Source organism: Phaenicophaeus curvirostris, chromosome 4 (assembly GCF_032191515.1).
Source record: "Phaenicophaeus curvirostris isolate KB17595 chromosome 4, BPBGC_Pcur_1.0, whole genome shotgun sequence".
In the NCBI taxonomy this organism is placed as follows: domain Eukaryota; kingdom Metazoa; phylum Chordata; class Aves; order Cuculiformes; family Cuculidae; genus Phaenicophaeus; species Phaenicophaeus curvirostris.
Genome location: NC_091395.1, coordinates 76,915,770 through 76,934,716, shown reverse-complemented (window position 1 = coordinate 76,934,716; position 18,947 = coordinate 76,915,770). Strand labels below are relative to the sequence as shown.

Below are 18,947 nucleotides of genomic sequence, written 5' to 3'. Positions count from 1 at the left end.
TATCACAACATCCCCCAGCCTGGATTGAAACCGTGGATTGTCCCGACCCAGGTGTAGGACCTTGGCCTTGTTGAACCTCCTGAGGTTCTCACAGCCCCGCTTCTCCAGCCTGTCTCCAGGTCCCCGTGGTTGACATCCCGTCCTTCCAGTGTGGCAACTGCAACACTCAGTTTGGTGTCATCTGCAAACTGGCTGAGGCTGCCCTCGATCTCGCTGTCAATATCATAGATGAAGATATTAAATCACTCTTAAGTGTGTGACTTGCAAAGTCTTTAAGTGTGGGAAGGATGCCTGCTTAGAAAGCAAACAGATATTCCCATGGAAATAAAAGCAGGAGGGATGGTTTTATATACTGGTGTCATGGTTTAGCCCTGACCTGGCTATTTTCGGCAGCTAAAACCGAGTGGTTGGCTTCCCAAATGCCCCCTGCGGCCCCTAGAAAAATGAGAGGAAAAAAGACTTGTGGGTTAGAAACTAAAACTATGGCTTTAATGAAATAATAATAATGAAAATAATAAGAAAGTAATAAAATATATACAGAGATGAAATCTTGCCCCCACCCCTCAATGACTTCAAGTCACTACAGGTGTCACAAAGTGGATGTGAGGGAATGGGTCTGAGGTGAGGAGGGAGCTGGGCTCAGGAACTGCATTCAGGAATGCACAGAGCCAGGATCAAGGGCAACAAGGCAGACAAGGTCCTCACTGGACATTGGCCATTGAAGAAGAGAGTGAGGCCCTTGTGATCTCTCAGTTTTATCCCAAGTGTGACGTCTATGGGATGGAATCCTCTGTTGATCAGTTTGGGGTCACGTGTCCCGTCCAACCCTTCTGCAGGTGGCACCTTTCTCACCTCTTTGACTCAGGGCTCCACCAGCTCGAGGATGACCTTGATTTCTGTAGGAATAAGAGCAAGCCTTGGCTTTTCTGCATCCCAGAGCCCCGTGTGATCACTGCTAGAGACAAACCCTGTCTGAAAAACCTGCAGTGAACTTTCAGAAAATGAAATTCTCAGATGAGACTGAGCTGAAGTCACAAAACTGAATCTACTTTAGCTCAAGCCACAACAAATCTTCTATTGGATTCTGCGTTGCAACTGATAGAAAAGATTACTTATATACTTTTAGTAATACTAGAACTTCATTGCTACCTTAGTGCGTTTTGGGAATGTGTACTATGATTCCTGTTTTTAATCTTTTGAAGTGACTTGGAAGTGTTGGGATTAAAATCATCCTCTTTAAGATCTGATGTTTGCTACCTGCTTCCCTGTAAAGAGATGACAATTTGAAGTGTTCTCTTCTCTTCCAGAACACACAGATCACTCCAAGTCTGTGAAAAACACTCATTTGGTCTTCAAATCTGCACGGTTCTACCTTCATCAGCCGGTGCCCAGATGTGAGAGCTTCTTTGGGTCTAACAGTGAGCAATCAGAGGATGGTTCTGATATTGGACACACTAGACCTTCCTCGAGGGCTCTCCTGCCAAACTGGAAAACCACCCATCGTCATCAGCGTGTTTTCTCTGTTCACCATAAAAAAGATGGTGAAAACGAGTTCTTTCCACTCACTGCAGAAGCAGATTACAGCAGGAATGAGGATCTGGATGTTAGCACGTCTTTGAGGAATGAAACACCAGGGAAAGAGCATGGCAGAAGAGAAGTAGAAGAAAGGACAAATAGTTACTGTTTGCCTCGTAGCCAAACAACTCACCTTAATGAGAAGATGGAGAAAGACCTACCACCAAGACAGAGGTCACGCTCCAGTTCTAGCTTAGACGAACTCTGGATTAAGTTCTTGGAGTGCCAGAAGAGACACCAGCAGCATGATTTTAGGAGAAACGGTGAGCTGTCCCTTGTTGAACGGCTCGATCGATTGGCCAGGGTCCTTCAGAATCCCATTAAGCACACACTGATGCCACCAAAGTCTGAAATGAATGTGTCTGAAGAGAAAAGGAAGGGAAGAGAGCAGAAGAAAATAAGACTGGCAGAGAAGAGCATGTCTGAAAGTACCTTCAAGCCTAACGCGACGCATGTTGAAGGAAGACCACATATCACCCATAAGAAAAATAGTTTTGTGGAGCTGAGGAAAAACAGGTCAGGAGAAAAAGCTCTCTACCGCATGAATAAAGGTTTGGAGCACCAGCAGTGCTTTGAAACTCCTAGTGAGACTTCCTCAGAGACGAGGCTTAGTAGAGATCATGGCACCACCATGAGTTCTACCATCTCAGAGTCAGACTCAGCAGCCCCCACGGAGCTGGGAACTGCTACTCCGACTGAGGTGAGCAGCTCCGTTTCCACCATTGATACAGCCAGGCTGATCAGGGCTTTCGGGCATGAAAGAGTTCAGGTGGCGCCGAGGCTCTCCCAGCTTTATGAGACCATCAACCGCCAGAAAACTCGCTCTGAAGAGTGGGACAAGGCAAGTGGCAGAGCTGGGGGTGTAGAGTACCTCAAGGTTGCTTCTGAGAGACACAAGAAAAGGAACGAGATCCAGGTATGTGGGCAGTGAGACCAAAAGACAATTTAACTGCTCTCTGTAGGAACGGCACTCGAGCAGAGTTTGTTATTCCAAGAGTCCTCCCAGAGTGTTTTGTGTGGCAGCTGCTCTCTTTGATCTCAGTAGCTCAAACAACTCACTCTGCCCCTCCAGGAGTGAGGAGGAGAGCAAAATATCTTCAAATGTCACCTATGCTTTCTTTCCCTTTGTTCTCACTTAGCTTTTTTTTTCTCCTTTATTTGTCTGGGGAAGCAAGATCCTGTACTGTCTGATTTCTGGTTACTGGCTCCTTCTGTGCTTTAGCAATCCTGATGGTGGTGATGGTGGAAAGACAAGGTGGTAGATTTTGACTCTGTCTCTTCCCTGAATGACTCTAGGCAAGGAGAAACACCTTTTCATCAAAACTGGGAATTATTATTTGAATTTTCTTATTGTCTGTTTTAAATGTTGGTTGTAAGCTGCTTCAAAACAGTTCATATTGTTCAGTCTGGAGAAGAGAAGGCTTCAGGGAGACCTTAAAGAGACCTTCCAGTACCTGAAGGGGCTCCAGGAAAGCAGGGGAGGGACTTTTTCCAAGGACTTTTTCTGGAGTGATAGGATGGGGGCGTTTAAGCGCCACCAGTTTCTTCGTAGCAACAGCCCTGCTCCTGGAGAGCTGCTGCACCCATTTTCCAGGCAAGCTCTGCTTTTTGTAGCTCCATTTTTCCTGTGAGCCTTTTGTCAGCTCCGCTTCTAGCAAACTTAGTTACAACATTTTATTTATAGATGTTGAACCCATCCCAGCAGGTTTTTATCTCTCCCAGTTTCTGTGATTTCTAAAGCCTTCTTCGAGCTGTGCCATCTGGTAGGAGGTACAAAGCAAAAGGTTGCGCTCTTCAGCTGCTGAAGGGCTTTGAAAGCTCTGCACTGCGTATTTTGGTCCAAACAGCGTTCAGTGTTGAGTGGCTGCTTGTGTTTATTTCTGTGGGCTGAGCTGCATGTGCATCTAAATGGGTTATCTTGGGTTTTTCTTTACTTCATGCTCTCTTCCCTCTTACTGAGCACTCATTCAGATTCAGTTCTCTTCTCTGAAAGAAGATACTGCTCTACCACAGCTGTCTGCGCTCTCCTAGAGCTGAAATAGCTCTGTGAAACTAAAAACACGTTCTTAGAATTGTAGAATCATGGAATGGTTGGGTTGGAAGGGACCTTAAAGTTGATCAAACAGTTCCAACCCCCTTGCCATGAGCAGGGACACCTCCCACTGCTCCAAGCCCCATCCAACTTGGCCTTGAACACCTCCAGGGGTGGGGCAGCCATGGCTTCTCTGGGCAACCTGGGCCAGGGCCTCCCCACCCTCACTGTGAAAAATTTATTCCTATTGTCTAGTTGAAATCTTCCTCCTTCCAATTTAAAGCCATTCCCCTCGTGCTATCACCCCAGGCCCTTGGAAATAGTCCCTCCCCTGCTTTCCTGGAGCTCCTTCAGATACTGGAAGGCCACTTTAAGGTCTCCTCAGAGCCTTCTCGAGGTTGAGCAACCCCAACTCTCTCAGCCTTTCCTCATAGTAGAGGTGCTTCAGCCCTCATCTTCTTCGTGGTCTCTTCTGGACCCATTCCAATAGTTCCATATCCTTATGTTGAGGATGATGAGCCCTGAGGAACCTGATGCAGTGGGAGGAATCCCTGCCTATGGTGGGGGGGGTTGGAACTGGATGATCTTTAAGGTCCCTTCCAGCCCAAACCATTCCATGATTCTATGGGATGCAGAAAGTGCATTGGTGTGTGGAGAGATAGTCAAGGCTGGCTGTTTTGTGGTGTAGCAATAAGAGACGCTGCTCAGCCTGTGATAAACACCTAAATCATAGAATTGAAGAACACCAGAGAATTAAATCATAGATTCTAAATAACAGTAGAGTCAAGGTACAAGTAGAGAGTGATGACTGTAGCCTATTTGTTGTTTAATACCTGCTTTCTCCTTGGTTTGGTCAGTATTTCAGGAATTTTTGTTCTCTTGCTTGTTTTCGTAGAGGGCAATCTCCATTTCATCGGATTCAACTTCCACAAGCAGCAGTTCCTGGGGGCCAAGCTCTGCTCTTACTACCAAGCGACGGACACGGATGCTAAACAAAGGTATCCAGGCAGGTGAGTTGCTCACTTCCAGACTCGTCTTTTCTGTATTTGCTTCTGCTTTATATCTCTTTGGCAACCGGTCTCCAAAGTCTATTGCATGATAGCAGGTCGAGGGAGGCGATTCTATTCCTCTCTTGCAAGAGGTCACTTGGAATATTGTGTCCATGTCTGGAATCTCCAGCATAAGAAGGAGATGGAACTGTTGGAACAGGTCCAGAGGAGGCCCCAGAGATGATCAGAGGGCTAGAGCTCCTCCCATACGAGGCCGGGCTGAGAGAGTTGGACTTCTTCAGCCTGGAGAAGAGAAGGCTCCAGGGAGACCTTATAGTGACCTTTCAGTACCTGAAGGAGCTACAGGAAAGCTGGGGAGGGACTGTTTGCAAAGGCTTGTGGTGATAGGATGAGGGGGAATAGCTTTAAATTGGAGAGGGACAGATTTAGATTAGACGTAAGGAAGAATTTCTTCATTCTGAGGGTGTGAGGCCGTGGTCCAGGTTGTCCAGGGAAGTTGTGGCAGCCCCTTCCCTGGAGGTGTTCAAGACCAGGTTGGATGGGCCCTTGGGCAGGCTGGTCTAGTGGGAGTTGTCCCTGCCCATCGCAGAGGAGTTGGAATCAGATGATCTTTAAGGCACCTTCCAACTCAACCCGTTCTATGGTTCTGCTGCTGGGTGTGTACGCACAGTGTTCTTCAAATTCAGTTGGATACTCTAGAGGAAGATGTTCTGCTGTAATTAAAATGAGCTAGTTCATTTTCTTTCTTGATCTGCTCGAGTAGCAGTCCATTTTCTCACTCTTAAGTTCATTAACCTAAACTCTGATCCGTTTCAATGGACTACCTGTATTTTTGTAATATCTTCTTTGATCTGCAAGACATGTTCCTCACAGAACGTATTTAGTGGGCCTGTGCCAGCAACTGCAATATTTTGTAGTCTTCTTGGTAGTATTTGAGCTCATAGAATTGCTTGTTTGGAGAAGACCTTTGAGATCATCAAGTCCAACCATACCTGTCCACTGCTAAACCACATCCCTGAGCACCTCATCTACCCGGCTTTTAAACCCCTCCAGGGATGGGGACTCCACCACCTCCCGGCACAGCCTCTGCCAGTGAAGAAGTTGTTCCTAATATCCAATCTAAACCTCCCTGGTGCGACTTTGTACTTGGACAAGAGACCAACAGGCACGTCACCACAACCTCCTTTCAGGGAGCTGTAGAGAGTGGTGAGGTCTCCCCTCGGCCTCCTTTTCTCCAGGCTAAGCCAGCCCCAGGTCCCTCAGCTGCTCGTCATAACACTTGTGCTCTACACCCTTTTTTATCTGTCTGTCTTCTCTCTCTCTTTATCTATCCATCTTCTTGTTCTCCTTGAGATACTTGGTTTACACACTTTACTGTATGATAATCTGAGTAAAATGAACAATCCTGAATCCCTCTAATCTCACCTTGAATTGGAAATGTAAATATAAAAGAATTTGCCCCTTGAAGGTGGGATAAAGAAAGCGGTTCTTCAGCTTCAGAGCGAAAATTGAGGGTCACCCCCAGAACTATGTCACGCGGGCCTCCAGCTGCTCTGGAATAAGACATTCCCGCTTCATTTTCAACTACAGGAGACTTGGAGATTGTCAACAGCGCCACTAAGAAAAACACTCGAGATGTTGGTATGACCTTTCCTACCCCAAGACCCAACCAGCCAAATCAACGGCCCCAGGAACCTTGGCACCGCATCGATGGTATTCCGGGAAAGTCAGATGGTGTGGTCACAGATCATCGGGCAGCGGGAAGCAAGGGTAAGCAGGAGGGACAGCCAGGTGATGTTTTAGCGTAAAAAAGGACAAAAATGAGCAGGCTGCATTTATGACAAGGTCAGTCAAAAGTACGTTTTCTGTGCAGAGCACAAAAGCTTTGGATCGCAACCAGCGACATAAGTGAGGATGGTTAGGTAGGACACATCACTGGGACAGGCAGTTCTTATTCTGGGTTTAAGCACTGGGTTTTAAACACAAATGCCTCGTCAAGGAAACTCTCCAGTGCTTTGTTATGATGGGATTTTCAGTCAAGCTGAGAGGTGCAACCTAGCCAGTAAAGGTAGAAAATTGTAGACTGGCTTGGTTGGAAAAGACCTTTGAGATTGTCGAGTCCAACTGTTCCTGTCCACTATTAAATTCCTGAGCACCTCATCTACCCGGCTTTTAAACCCCTCCAGGGATGGGGACTCCACCACCTCCCTGGGCAGCCTCTGCCAGGCCCTGAGAACCCTTCCCGTGAAAAGGTATTTCCTGCTTTCCAATCTGAACCTCCCCTGGTGCAACTTGAGGCTGTTTCCTCTCACCCTGTCACTGTCACTTGGGAGAAGAGACCAACACTCACCTCGCTACAACCTCCTTTCAGGGAGATGTAAAGTTCTTAGCAGTTCCTTACACAGAACAAGGACTTTTTCAGGAGTAATTGAGGGCAAAACGTGGTGCCAGAAGAACGAGACTAGTCTCCCTCTTCTTGCTAGAGTTGCAATTTTGGGCTGATTTTGTAGCCTCCTGACTTTCTTTTCTTTTAATTTTCCCATCAGTCTCCACGATGCCATGATTAAATGTTTAAAAATATTTTCCTTAGTCATCAGTGTCATTGTAGGGACAAATCATTCTCTCTCACCCCAGTTTCATTTAGAACATTTAGAATCTCTCTTCAGAGCTCTCGCTGAGGCATTCAAATTCCATTTTGTGTGTAAACTGCGAGTAATCTAATTCTCGCCTACATAGATAGCATTTGGGAGATGTAAAGCATTTGGGTCCTTGAAAACATGTAATTGTGGATGTGTCCCTCAGGGGCCTGTGCTGGGACCAGCGTTGTTTAATATCTTCATTGATGAAAGAGACAGGGAGATTGGGTGCTTGCTCAGGAAGTTTACAGGTGACATCAAGCCAAGTGGTGCGATTGTCACGCCAGAAGGATGGGTTGTCATCCTGAGGGTCCTGGACAGACTGGAGAAGTGGGGTTGTGTGACCCTCATGAGGTTCAACAAGGCCAAGTGCAAGGTCCTACACCTGGGTTGGGGCAATCTGCAGTTTCAATACAGGATGGGGGGATGATGTGATTGAGAGCAGCTCTGAGGAGAAGGACTTGGGGTGCTGGGGGATGAGAAGCTCAAGATGAGCTGGCAACGTGCACTCACAGCCCAGAAACCAACCATGTCCTGGGCTGCATCCAGAGCAGCGTGGCCAGCAGGGCGAGGGAGGGGATTCTCCTACTCTACTCTGCTCTGTCGAGACCCCACATGGAGTCCTGTGTCCAGCTCTGGAATCCAAAAAGGAGGTAGAACTGTTGGATGGGTCTAGAAGAGGCCATGAGCTCTGCTCTGAAGCCAGGCTGAGAGAGTTGGAGTTGTTGAGCCTGGAGAAGAGAAGGCTCCAGGAAGACCTTAGAGCAGCTTCCAGTACCTGAAGACGCGCCAGGAAAGCTGGGAAAGGACTTTTTCCAAGGCCTGGAGTGACAGGATGAGGGAGGATGGCTTTAAATTGGAAGGGGAACGATTTAGGTTGAAGGTTAGGAAAAAATTCTTGATGATGAGGGTGGTGACGCCCTGACCTTGAGCAGCCTGGCCCAGTGGGAGGTGTCCCTGCCCATGGCAGGCGGTTGGAACTGGATGGTCTTTGAGATCCCTTCCAACCCAAACCATTCTATGATCTCAACTCTGCAGCAGGAGAGTGAGGTTTCTAGGATCTCCTCTGGGGACTTCTTTTGGCAGTTTCAAAGCTGTCTGTTACAGACTCCCACTGTTATTAAACTGGAGTGAGAGTTTATTGCTGTGTTAGGGCCACAGATTGTGTTTAGTTAAGACCTTGGGCATGAGGGACTAAAGATGGGGATGGAAAAGAGCGACATGTGTCACCTACAAATCTTTATTCTTCTATTTAACAGGGATTTCATGGTTTGTTCAAGCAGAACATGGGAAATCTGAATCTCATAAAGAAAATCAGATCAAATCCTTTTCCGGTCCTGGTCCATCTTGGTTTGAACCATTGACCAGCACAAAGCTGTGGAGAGAACCTCTCCGAGAGAAGAACTGGCAAGATCAGCAACTCCGCAACATGGTTCAGCGAGCAGTGCCACAAAGAGATGCTGAAAAAAGGACCTTGCAGCCATTTGTGAGGCTCACGCTACAGGTAGCGATGTTCACGGACAATGTGGTGTAAATTTTGGGGTTGTCCTATGCAGGGATAGGAGTTGAACTCAATGATCCTTTTGGGTCCCTTCCAGCTCGGGTCGTTCTGTGATGCTTTATGATTCTGTGCTATGAGGCCACTGGGATCTCAGTAGGGTTCCAGGAGTTAGGATGGACATTGTGGAAACCTGAATTGTTCCCTTTTGTTATTTCACCTTTATAATCAGTGGAAGTCAACCTGTTACAGAGCGCTCCTGCTTAAAAACAAACAGCCAAACGTTAAAAACACCACCAAATCCAAGAAAATTAATGAATTGTTATTGTTTGCTTATGGTAATCTGGCTTTCATAGAACCATAGAATAGGTTGGGTTGGATGGGACCCTTACAGGTCATAGAGTCATAGAATCTCTAGGTTGGAAAAGACCTTTGAGATCATTGAGTCCAATCGTACTTGACCACTACTAAACCAGATCCCTGAGCACCTCACCTACACGCTTTTTAAGTACCTCTGGGTCATGCAGTTCAACCCCCCTGCAGTGAGCTGGGGCATCTTCAACCAGATTGGGTTCCTTAAAAGTCCCATCCAATCTACTTTGAATGTTTCCAGGGATGGGGCATCCACCACCTCTCTGGGCTTTCAACTACACACAAATGTATTTGACTTGACCTGATAATTTAGGGCTTAAACCATTTGTCTTCAAGAACTAGAGGGGTTGTAGCTGAGATAGCATGAAGTCGTACTTGCTTCCATGCAGAAATAATGCTCCCCAGCATTCCTGCAGCCCCTTCAGGTACTGGAAGCTGCTCTAAGGTCTCCTCAGGATTTTTCTCTTCTCCAGGCTGAACAACCCCAACTCTCTCAGCCTGTCCTCCTAGCAGAGGTGCTCCAGCCCTCACATCATCTAATGGGCTTTAATTCATACAGCACAAGCAGTGGCCGTGTATGTATGTTCTGCACTTCATACCAGGTGTCGTCACCCTAAAGACCTGTGGAAAAATAACAGGGTGTTGCACAAATATTTCGGAAAGAGATTGTCTGCAGCGAATGAAATCGAAGTTGGGAAGCAGTGATTTAGGTGCATTTCTGAAATCTCTGTCATTTCATTTGCATCTGGTCCTGTGCTCAGGGAGTGCCCTGTGGTGGCAAAAAAAAATGTGTGACAAACGTAGACGCCAGGAGATTGATGTCAAAATTCCACTTCTGGTCCAAAACGAAGCACTAATGTTGAAGTGTCGAGTGATACGTAGCAAGGACACTGCAATAAGTTACAGAATCTTCTGTCTTTATGAATTATGCTGCGCTTTCTTGATAAGAGATTTTGTTGCTTTTGCTCATAATTCTTTTTGGCTCATTATCCTCTACTCCACTCTGGTGAGACCTCACCTGGAGTCCTGTGTCCAGTTCTGAAATCCCCAGCATAAGGAGATGGAACTGTTGGAATGGGTCCAGAGGAGGCCATGGAGATGATCTGAAGTCTAGAGCACTTCGGAGCATCTTCCAGTACCTGAAGGGGATCCAGGAGAGCTGGGGTTCCAATGGCCTGGAGGGATAGGGTGAGGGGAAATGGCTTTAAATTGGAAGGGGAAAAATTTAGATTAGATGTTAGGAAGAAATTCTTCTTGATGAGGGTGGGGAGGCCCTGGCCCAGGTTGCCCAGAGAAATGGTGGCTGCCAAATCCCTGGAGGTGTTCCAGGTCAGATTGGATGGGGCTTGGAGCCGCTGATCCAGTGGGAGGTGTCCCTGCCCATGTTCATGTTGAAACTGGATGGGCTTCGAGGTCCCTTCTAACCGAAACTGTTCCATGACTAAGGATCTAGGATTTTAGTTGTTATACCAAATACTGCTTTGGTGGGATGCTTTTCCATGCTTTTGTCCTGGTGTTAGATACCTCGATTGCTCCTGTAGGGAGACAGGGTGACCACGTTAGGTTTTGGTTTGTGTCATCCCATCATAGGAGGCTCTTGCAGTGCATCGCCCCGATTTCATCTCTCGCTCCGGAGAGCGCGTGAAGCATCTCAAGCTTGTCATGGAGGAAAGGAAGATGCAGAGCGTACTGCAGGCCGAGCGAGAAGAGCTGTTCAATCCTCCAGAGAAAAGAAAGGGCTACATGAATGCGAATCACGTGCTGTCCAACAGAGGTACCTTCACGGTTCTGATTTGTATGCTCGATAGGAATGAATTAATTTCCACCTTGTAGTCAAGGTTGTGTGTGTTTTTAATTAGAAGTATTACAGTTACTTAACGTTATTGTTGGTAACTTGCAATGCTCAGGTCTTGGAAAGGAGTGGCTGGTGAGCAGCCTGGAGGAGAAAAACCAAGGGTTCTTGATTGATGCTCAGCTAAATGTGAGCCAGCAGTGGCCCAGGTGGCCAAGAAGGCCAGTGGCATCTTGGCTTGGATCAGAAACGCCGTGGCCAGCAGGAGCTGGGAATGATTGTGCTCCTGGACTCAGCTCTGGTGAGGCCACACCTCAAATCCTGTGTGCAGCTTTGGGCTCCTCACTCCAAGAAGGACCTTGAGGGGCTGGAGAGTGTCCAGAGAAGGGAACAGAGCTGGCGAAGGGGCTGGAGAACAAGGGTTATGGGAGTGGCTGAGGGACCTGGGGTTGTTTAGCCTGGAGAAAAGGAGGCTGAGGGGCGACCTCATCACTGTCTACAACTGCCTGAAAGAAAGTTGTACCGAGGTGGAGGTTGGTCTCTTCTCCCTGGTAGGCAGTGACAGGACCAGGGGAAATGACCTCAAGATGCACCAGCGGAGATTTAGGTTGGATTTTGGGAGGAATTTCATTACTGAAAGGGCCATCAAGCGCTGGCAGAGGCTGACCAGGGAGATGGTTGAGTCCCCATCCCTGGAGGTGTGTTAAAAGAGAAATAGATTTCATAGTTGGGATTGTGGTCTAGTGACAGACTCAGCAGGACTGGATCAATGGTTGGACTCGATGATCGTAAAGGTCTTTTCCAACCAAAGCCGTTCAATGGTTCTATGAAACCATAACGTATAAAGGACTCATGTTGTTGCTGTTGTATTCTTTGAGAAGCAGACTTGTTCACCATTGTCTTATCTCAAAATTTTCCCTTTAGGTTTGCTGATTAAAGAAAAGGGAAGAACAATTCCAAAGAGCGAAATGGTTCAAAGGTCTAAACGGTAAGGTTGAGAAAACTTTGTTTCCTGGAGATGGGTGACCTGCGTAAATGGGTGGGGGAGATGGATGAATCCTATCTGCAGTCAGTGTTGGGGATAACTCAGTTTTTTCAGTGTGAGTAATAAGGAGCTGTATGATAAGGCATAACTAAGGAGGTAGAATGAAGAAAGCAGGGATCAAATCCAACAGGTCCAGAGGAGGCCATGAAGATAGTGCAAGGACTGCAGCACCACTGCTAAGAGGTCAGGCTGAGAGAGTTGGGGTTGAGCAGCCTGGAGAAGAGAAGGCTCTGCAGAGACCTTAGAACAGCTTCCAGTATCGCAAGCGACTCCAGGAAAGGTGGGGAGGGACATTTAAAATGGCCTGGAGTGATAGGACAAGAAGGAATGGCTTTAAATTGGACAGGGGAGATTTAGGTTGAACATTTAGGAAGAAATTCTTCATGTTGAGGCCCTGGCCCAGGTTGCCCAGAGCAGTGGTGGCTGCCCCATCCCTGGAGGTGTCCAAGGCCAGGTTGGATGGGGCTTGGAGCAACCTGATCCAGTGGGAGATGTCCCTGCCCATGGCAGGGGCTTTGGAACTGGATGGGCTTTGAGGTCCCCTCCAAAACAAAGCATTTCATGATCAGCTGTACAGACATTTAAATGTTGTAAATATTGCTTTTAGGAGGGTGCTGCTCGCAAGAGAAAAGCATTCTGGGATGTGGGAATTTCGAGTGTCACAACTGCTGTGTATTCCACATTTCCCCTGTGTGACACGAGGAGACACCCAAATAAATGTTCTGGTGATGCTCTTGGCCAGCAGCCTTAAACAGAATGTCAAGATAAAACAGAGGATGCTTTGGGGTTTTTTTAATATCAATAAGTTCCTTCCTAATGCCTATTTTTGACTTCTTGTTTTCACTCTTAAGCATCTATGAGCAGCTGCCAGAGGTGCAGAAAAAACGAGAAGAGGAGAAGAGAAGAAAGGAATACAACTCAAACCGCCTCAAAGCACAGCTTTACAAAGCAGTAAGTGTTCTGGCCAAGTATTTATAGTGGAATGTTTAGAATACTTTTTTCTTGCAGTTAGAACCATTAGAGTGATATTTAAAAAATAAATCCTTTGCTGGTATTTGCATTTCTCGGTGATTAGGATGTGTTAGCATTTAATCAGTATCCAAACAGTCAAAATGGAATGAAAGAATCTCTCTACTTAATCTGAAATCTTTGAGTACCTGAACAGGGTTCATGGAAAAAAGACAAGGGCACACGGTCCTGATTAATTGTAGAGTTGTGGATTTGCTTTGTTGGAAAAGACCTTTGAGTTCGAGTCCAGCTGTACCCATCCACTACTAAACCAGATCCCCGAGCACCTCGTCTACCTGGCTTTTAAACCCCTCCAGGGATGGGGACTCCACCACCTCCCTGGGCAGCCTCTGCCAGGGCTTGAGAACCCTTTTGATCATGAAACTTCTCCTGATGGCAAGTTCAGATCGGACATCAGGAAGAATGTCTTCTCTGAAAGGATTCTCAGGCACTGGAAGAGTATGAATTGAGTCATCATCTCTGGAGGAATTTAGAAGATGGGTAGATGAAATGTGCCTGGAGGAGAAGGGCCTGGGGGTGTTGGTTGACAGCGACTGACCATGAGCCAGCAGTGGCCCAGGTGGCCAAGAAGGCCAATGGCATCTTGGCTTGGATCAGAAATGGTGTGGCCAGCAGGTCCAGGGAGGTTCTTCTCCCTCTGGACTCGGCCCTGGTGAGACCGCTCCTCAAATCCTGGGGTCAGTTCTGGGCCCCTCACCACAAGAAGGATGTTGAGGCTCTGGAGCGAGTCCAGAGAAGAGCAACGAAGCTGGTGAAGGGGCTGGAGAAGAAGAGGAGCGTCTGAGAGAGCTGGGGGTGTTTATCCTGGAGAAGAGGAGGCTGAGGGGAGACCTTCTTGCTCTCTCCAACTACCTGAAAGGAGGTTGTGGAGAGGAGGGAGCTGGGCTCTTCTCCCAGGTGACGGGGGACAGGACGAGAGGGAATGGCCTCAAGCTCCTCCAGGGGAGGTTCAGGCTGGACACCAGAAAAAAAAAATTCATGGAAAGGGTCATTGTTCCCTGTCCGAGGCTGCCCAGGGAGGGGGTTGAGTCCTTATCACTGGAGGGGTTTAAAAGCTGGGTAGATGAGGTGCTCAGGAATCTGGCTTAATGGTGGACAGGTATGGTTGGATTCAAAGGTCTTTCCAACCAAATGATTCTGTGATTCCCTGAAGTGGTGTTTGCTCACAGGAAGTATCTTCACCCCAGAATTTAAAGGTACGTCTACTGTAAGCACATTTTGGTGTGATTTATGGGCCGATGCTTCAGAAAAGAGATGAACACCAGCTTTTTAGAAATATATTGGGAGGAGAAACAAACAAAACTGTTTGCATTGTGAGGCAGGACAGCTGCGATGTGGGACGTTCCATGCTGAGAGGCAGTGACGCTCATCAGTAGCTGTGGGGAATCAAGAATAATCATCTTAAATAAGCATCCAGGTTGAGAGATGAGAACTAACTGAGTTTATTTGGCTCAAAGTAAGGCCTCAAATTAGCAAATATATATGAACAAAATTTCCATTACCTGTTTTAAAGCACACTCGGACCGGACAGTTAAAAGTAAAAGCTGTCAGTACTTGTTTGGAGGTGTTGATGGGCCACGTGGGGCAACACAGAAAGAGACTGAGGGTTGCAAAGGCGTTCTTAATTTTTTGAGTTGTTAAATCCTCATCCTTATTAAGATAGCAAAGTTATCCCAAGGATGCACGTGGCTCTGATGTTCTGTCCCAGTGTCCCCTCGCTTTGTACTTTTCATTTCAAGTAGAGCATAAAATTATACCAGTCAGATAAGGGCTATGCGTGTCCTTCAGTTCTGAAAGCTCTATCAAGACGTTTCTGATCTGATGGCCGCGCAAACCAGAGCTGCCAGACCCCGTGAACTGCAAATGAGTTGTGTGAGTTTATCAGATGCAAATTCTTCCTGTTACTGAAGCTTGTCCATCATAGAATCGTGGAATGGGTTCAGTTGGAAGGGATCTCAAAGCCCATCCAGTTCCAACCCCCTGCCATGGGTAGGGACACCTCCCACTGGATCAGGTTGCTCAAAGACCCATCCAACCTGGCCTTGAACACCTCCAGGGATGGGGCAGCCACAGCTTCCCTGGGCAACGTGGGCCAGGGCCTCCCCACCCTCATGGTGAAGAATTTCTTCCTAATGTCTAATCTGAATCTTCCCCCTTCCAATTTAAAGCCATTCCCCTTGCCCAGTCACTCCAGGCTCTTGGAGATAGTTCCTCCCCAGCTTTCCTGGAGCCCCTTTGGGTACTAGAAGCTGCTCAAAGGTGTCCGTGGAGCCTTCTCTTCTCCAGGCTGAACAACCCAAACTCTCTTAGCCTGGCCTCAGAGCAGAGTTGCTTCAGCCTTCGCATCATTTTTGTTGCCTCTTCTGGACATATTCCAACAGTTCCATCTCCTTTTTATGTTGGGGATTCCAGAAGTGGACACAGGACTTCAGATGAGGTCTAACAAGAGAGAAATAGAGGGATGGAATCCCCTCCCTCGCCCTGCTGGCCACGCTGCTCTGGATGCAGCCCAGGACACGGTTGGTTTCTGGGCTGTGAGCGCATATTTCTGGCTCCTGTCAAGCTTCTCATCCCTCAGCACCCCAAGTCCTTCTCCTCAGAGCTCTCCTCATGCTCTCAATCACGTCATCTCCCAGCCTGGATTGAAACTGTGGATTGTCCTGACCCAGGTGTAGGATCTTGTCCTTGGCCTGGTTGAACCCCTTGAGATTCACCCTTGTCAGATGTCGCTTTCGTAAATAGGGAGCATGGGAGAAACCTCCAGAAGGGGCAGCAGTTTGCAGTTATTAATTTATGTGCTTCCCTCAACCCCTTATAAAAGCTGTGAGCATTTAAGAACACCAAGCGTTTTGTTTATGGAGGGGGGGTGTGTCTTTTAGTGCCAATGCAAGACAGAGGCCACAAGGTGTCACTACCCCAAAGGAAAAGGCACAGGTTTCTAGAGATGTGAAACGGGATTGTTCTCCGCTCGCTGCTTTACAGTGTTTTTATTGCTTGTTTTCCATCCCCTTGGCTGCGTTTTCTCTCCTGTCAGCAACATGTTCAGAATTTGGGTTTGTAGCTGCTTCCTGGAAGCAGAGCAGACAGGGCAGATGACATCGAATCGCTCGCTGGGTTTGCTTCTTGGATTACGAAGTGGCCTGTGAGCCGTAAGGACTGATCGGGGGTTTGTGGTGTGAAGACCCTTTATATTTGGGACGTTTTCACACTGAGATCCAGCTTTGCTGGATTTATACATGTGTATGTAGGCAGAGTGTGTTCTCTGGTGGTACGTTGAGAATGACCCGGGCTACACAACAGGGACCTCACAAGCCACACGGAGCTCAGCAGAACTGACACATCCTGCAATCCATCCCTCAGTTGATGATTAGCAGCAATGCAGAAATAAATTGCAAGGTTCTGGTGGTGGTAGCTTGTGGTTGTGCTCACCAGCAGATCCTTCTTGCTGCTTTCCTGACCCTTCCTTCATCACATGCTGCTGATGGCAACTGGCAGCAGCCTGCTACCTCCAGAAGAGGACACGATGATGATCTAAGGACTGGAGCACCTCTGCTCTGAGGCCAGGCTGAGAGAGTTGGGGTTGTTCAGCCTGGGGAAGAGAAGGCTCTACAGACACCTCAGAGCAGCTTCCCATTCCAGAAGGGGCTCCAGAAGAGCTGGGGAGGGACCTTTTCCAAGGAAACGGAGTGATAGGATGAGAGGGAATGGCTTTAAATTGGAAGAGGGAAGATTTAGATGAGACGTTAGGAAGAAATTCTTGATGATGAGGTGGCCCAGGTTTCCCTGAGGAGTCATGGCTGCCCCATCCCTGGAGGTGTTCAAGGCCAGGTTGGATGGGGCTTTGAGCGACGTGATCCAGTGGGAAGTGTCCCTGCCCGTGGCAGGGGGTTGGAACTGGATGGGCTTTAAGGTCCTTTCCAACCCAACCCATTCCACGATTCTATGAATTTATTCAGTTGTTTATTGTGCAAAACCCTCTCTTTGTGCTCAGTGTTTTTAGTTTTCAGAGGAATGAAACTCATCTCTGTCGCTTTGCTTTGCTCTTTCAGAAAATCACCAACCAGGTCTTAGGGAGGAAGGTGCCTTGGAACTGATAAAGATCTGCTGTTCAAGCAAAGGTGCCTCGTGCTTCGAAACTGTGCGGCACCGAGGAGGCTGTGATGGGCAAACGATAATGCAGTAAATACTTGTGCCGTGTCTGTTTGCTTGTGTCATTTTTGTACTAAGATAATCTTGCCCTATTTAAGAATCAATGATCTGATAGAAATGATGAGTTTTGAAATAAATGCCTGATTTTTGTAGTGCTGTTGAGTTAAATTTGGAAGAACTTGGCTCGTGATGTGTTTATAAACCACCTGACTGGAGCGGCAGTTTTATATATTTATTTTTAATAGTTTTTAACAATGATTTCTATTTTTTTATTTCCTATTTCAATGTAGAAAACTTATTTGTAATGTTTTGTACTGAAAAAAGACTCTTAAATAAATAACGTCACATTGGTTTGTAGTAACTATTGCAGCAATCCTGAAACGTATCTTCGCTCTCCGGCCGTGCTCACCTCTTACTCTCCCCAACAGAGAACTTCACAACCTCCAAGGTTGTTGGAACGGGATAATTTTAGTGTGGAGCAGTCATGACTTCACTGAGCTTTTGCTTGGTTTGCTGTCTTTCTTTGCTGTGATCAGCCTCTCCTGACTCAAAGTTCTCTGGTGTGCTGTGTTCTGCAGTGGGACATGGACAACCTGGATCCATGGGCAGAGACCAACAGGATGAGATTCAGCAAGGCCAAGTGCTGAGTCATGCACTTGGGACACAACAACCCCGGGCAGCTCCAGGCTTGGGGAAGGGCGGCTGGAAAGCTGCCTGGAGGAGAAGGACCTGGGGGGGCTGGTTGACAGCAGCTGAACATGAGCCAGCAGTGGCCCAGGTGGCCAAGAAGGCCAACGACATCTTGGCTTGGATCAGAAACGGCGTGGCCAGCAGGTCCAGGGAGGTGATTGTGCCCCTGGACCTGGCTCAGGTGAGGCCACACCTCAAATCCTGGGTTCAGTTTTGGGCCCCTCACTCCAAGAAGGGGTTGGAGCGCATCCAGAGAAGGGAACGGAGCTGGGGAAGGGGCTGGAGAACAAGGGTTGTGAGAAGTAGCTGAGGGAGCTGGGGTTGTTTAGCCTGGAGAAAAGGAGGTTGAGGGGGAGATCTTCTCCCCTGAAAGGAGGTTGTAGTGAGGTGGGGGTTGGTCTCTTCTCTCATGTGGCAGACAAGAGGAGATGGCCTCAAGTTGCACCAGGGCAAATTCAGCTTGGACATCAGGAAAAGTTTCTTGACCAAAACTGTTCTTAAAAGAGGTCAGAATCTGTATTGTGTGTCAGCCTTGGCAGAATTAGGTGAACTATTACATCTGCTCTTTGAACTGAACATCTATGAACATCTTGAGTACAGAAAATAGGAAACCACTGCGCACACCCACTTACTTTTCCTCAGCTGTCTTTTCCTGTTTACTCATCATTTGAACGCTATTGCGATACGCAAAAGGAAACGGAGACTTCAGGCTTCTGTCGCCAAGAACCGCAATCTTTGCATTTCATCTTTTGCCACTGTGATGCTAGTGATGAAGAGAACAACCAAGTCTTCTGTCAGCATGAGAGCATCTACTGCAGTGAAGGGGACTCTCCTAGGCGAGGCTTACGAACACCTAATATCATAGAATCATTTGGTTGGAAGAGACCTTTGAGATCAGAGTCCAACCGTACCTGTCCACTACTCAACCAGATCCCTGAGCACCTCATCTACCCGGCTTTTAAACATCTCCAGGGATGGGGACTCCACCAACTCCCTGGGCAGCCTCTGCCAGGGCCTGAGAACACTTTCCATCAAGAAGTTTTTCCTGATGTCCAATCTGGACCTCCCCTGGTGCAACTTGAGGCCATTTCCTCTCGTCCTATTGGCTGTCACTGGGAG

General features: G+C 47.6%; 1 protein-coding gene across 1 annotated transcript in view; it reads left to right on the top strand.

Moving 5' to 3' along the window:
• Positions 1-17,641, top strand: part of ALMS1 (ALMS1 centrosome and basal body associated protein) — a 62,317-nt gene extending 44,676 nt beyond the window's left edge. Inside the window, exons 12-19 of the mRNA XM_069856588.1 lie at positions 1,308-2,491; positions 4,503-4,617; positions 6,208-6,387; positions 8,513-8,757; positions 10,714-10,897; positions 11,840-11,903; positions 12,812-12,911; positions 17,039-17,641. Coding sequence (XP_069712689.1) covers positions 1,308-2,491; positions 4,503-4,617; positions 6,208-6,387; positions 8,513-8,757; positions 10,714-10,897; positions 11,840-11,903; positions 12,812-12,911; positions 17,039-17,083 — 2,117 coding nt within the window. The 3' untranslated portion in view covers positions 17,084-17,641. The remainder of the gene's footprint in view (positions 1-1,307; positions 2,492-4,502; positions 4,618-6,207; positions 6,388-8,512; positions 8,758-10,713; positions 10,898-11,839; positions 11,904-12,811; positions 12,912-17,038) is intronic.
• The last annotated feature ends 1,306 nt before the right edge of the window (positions 17,642-18,947 follow it).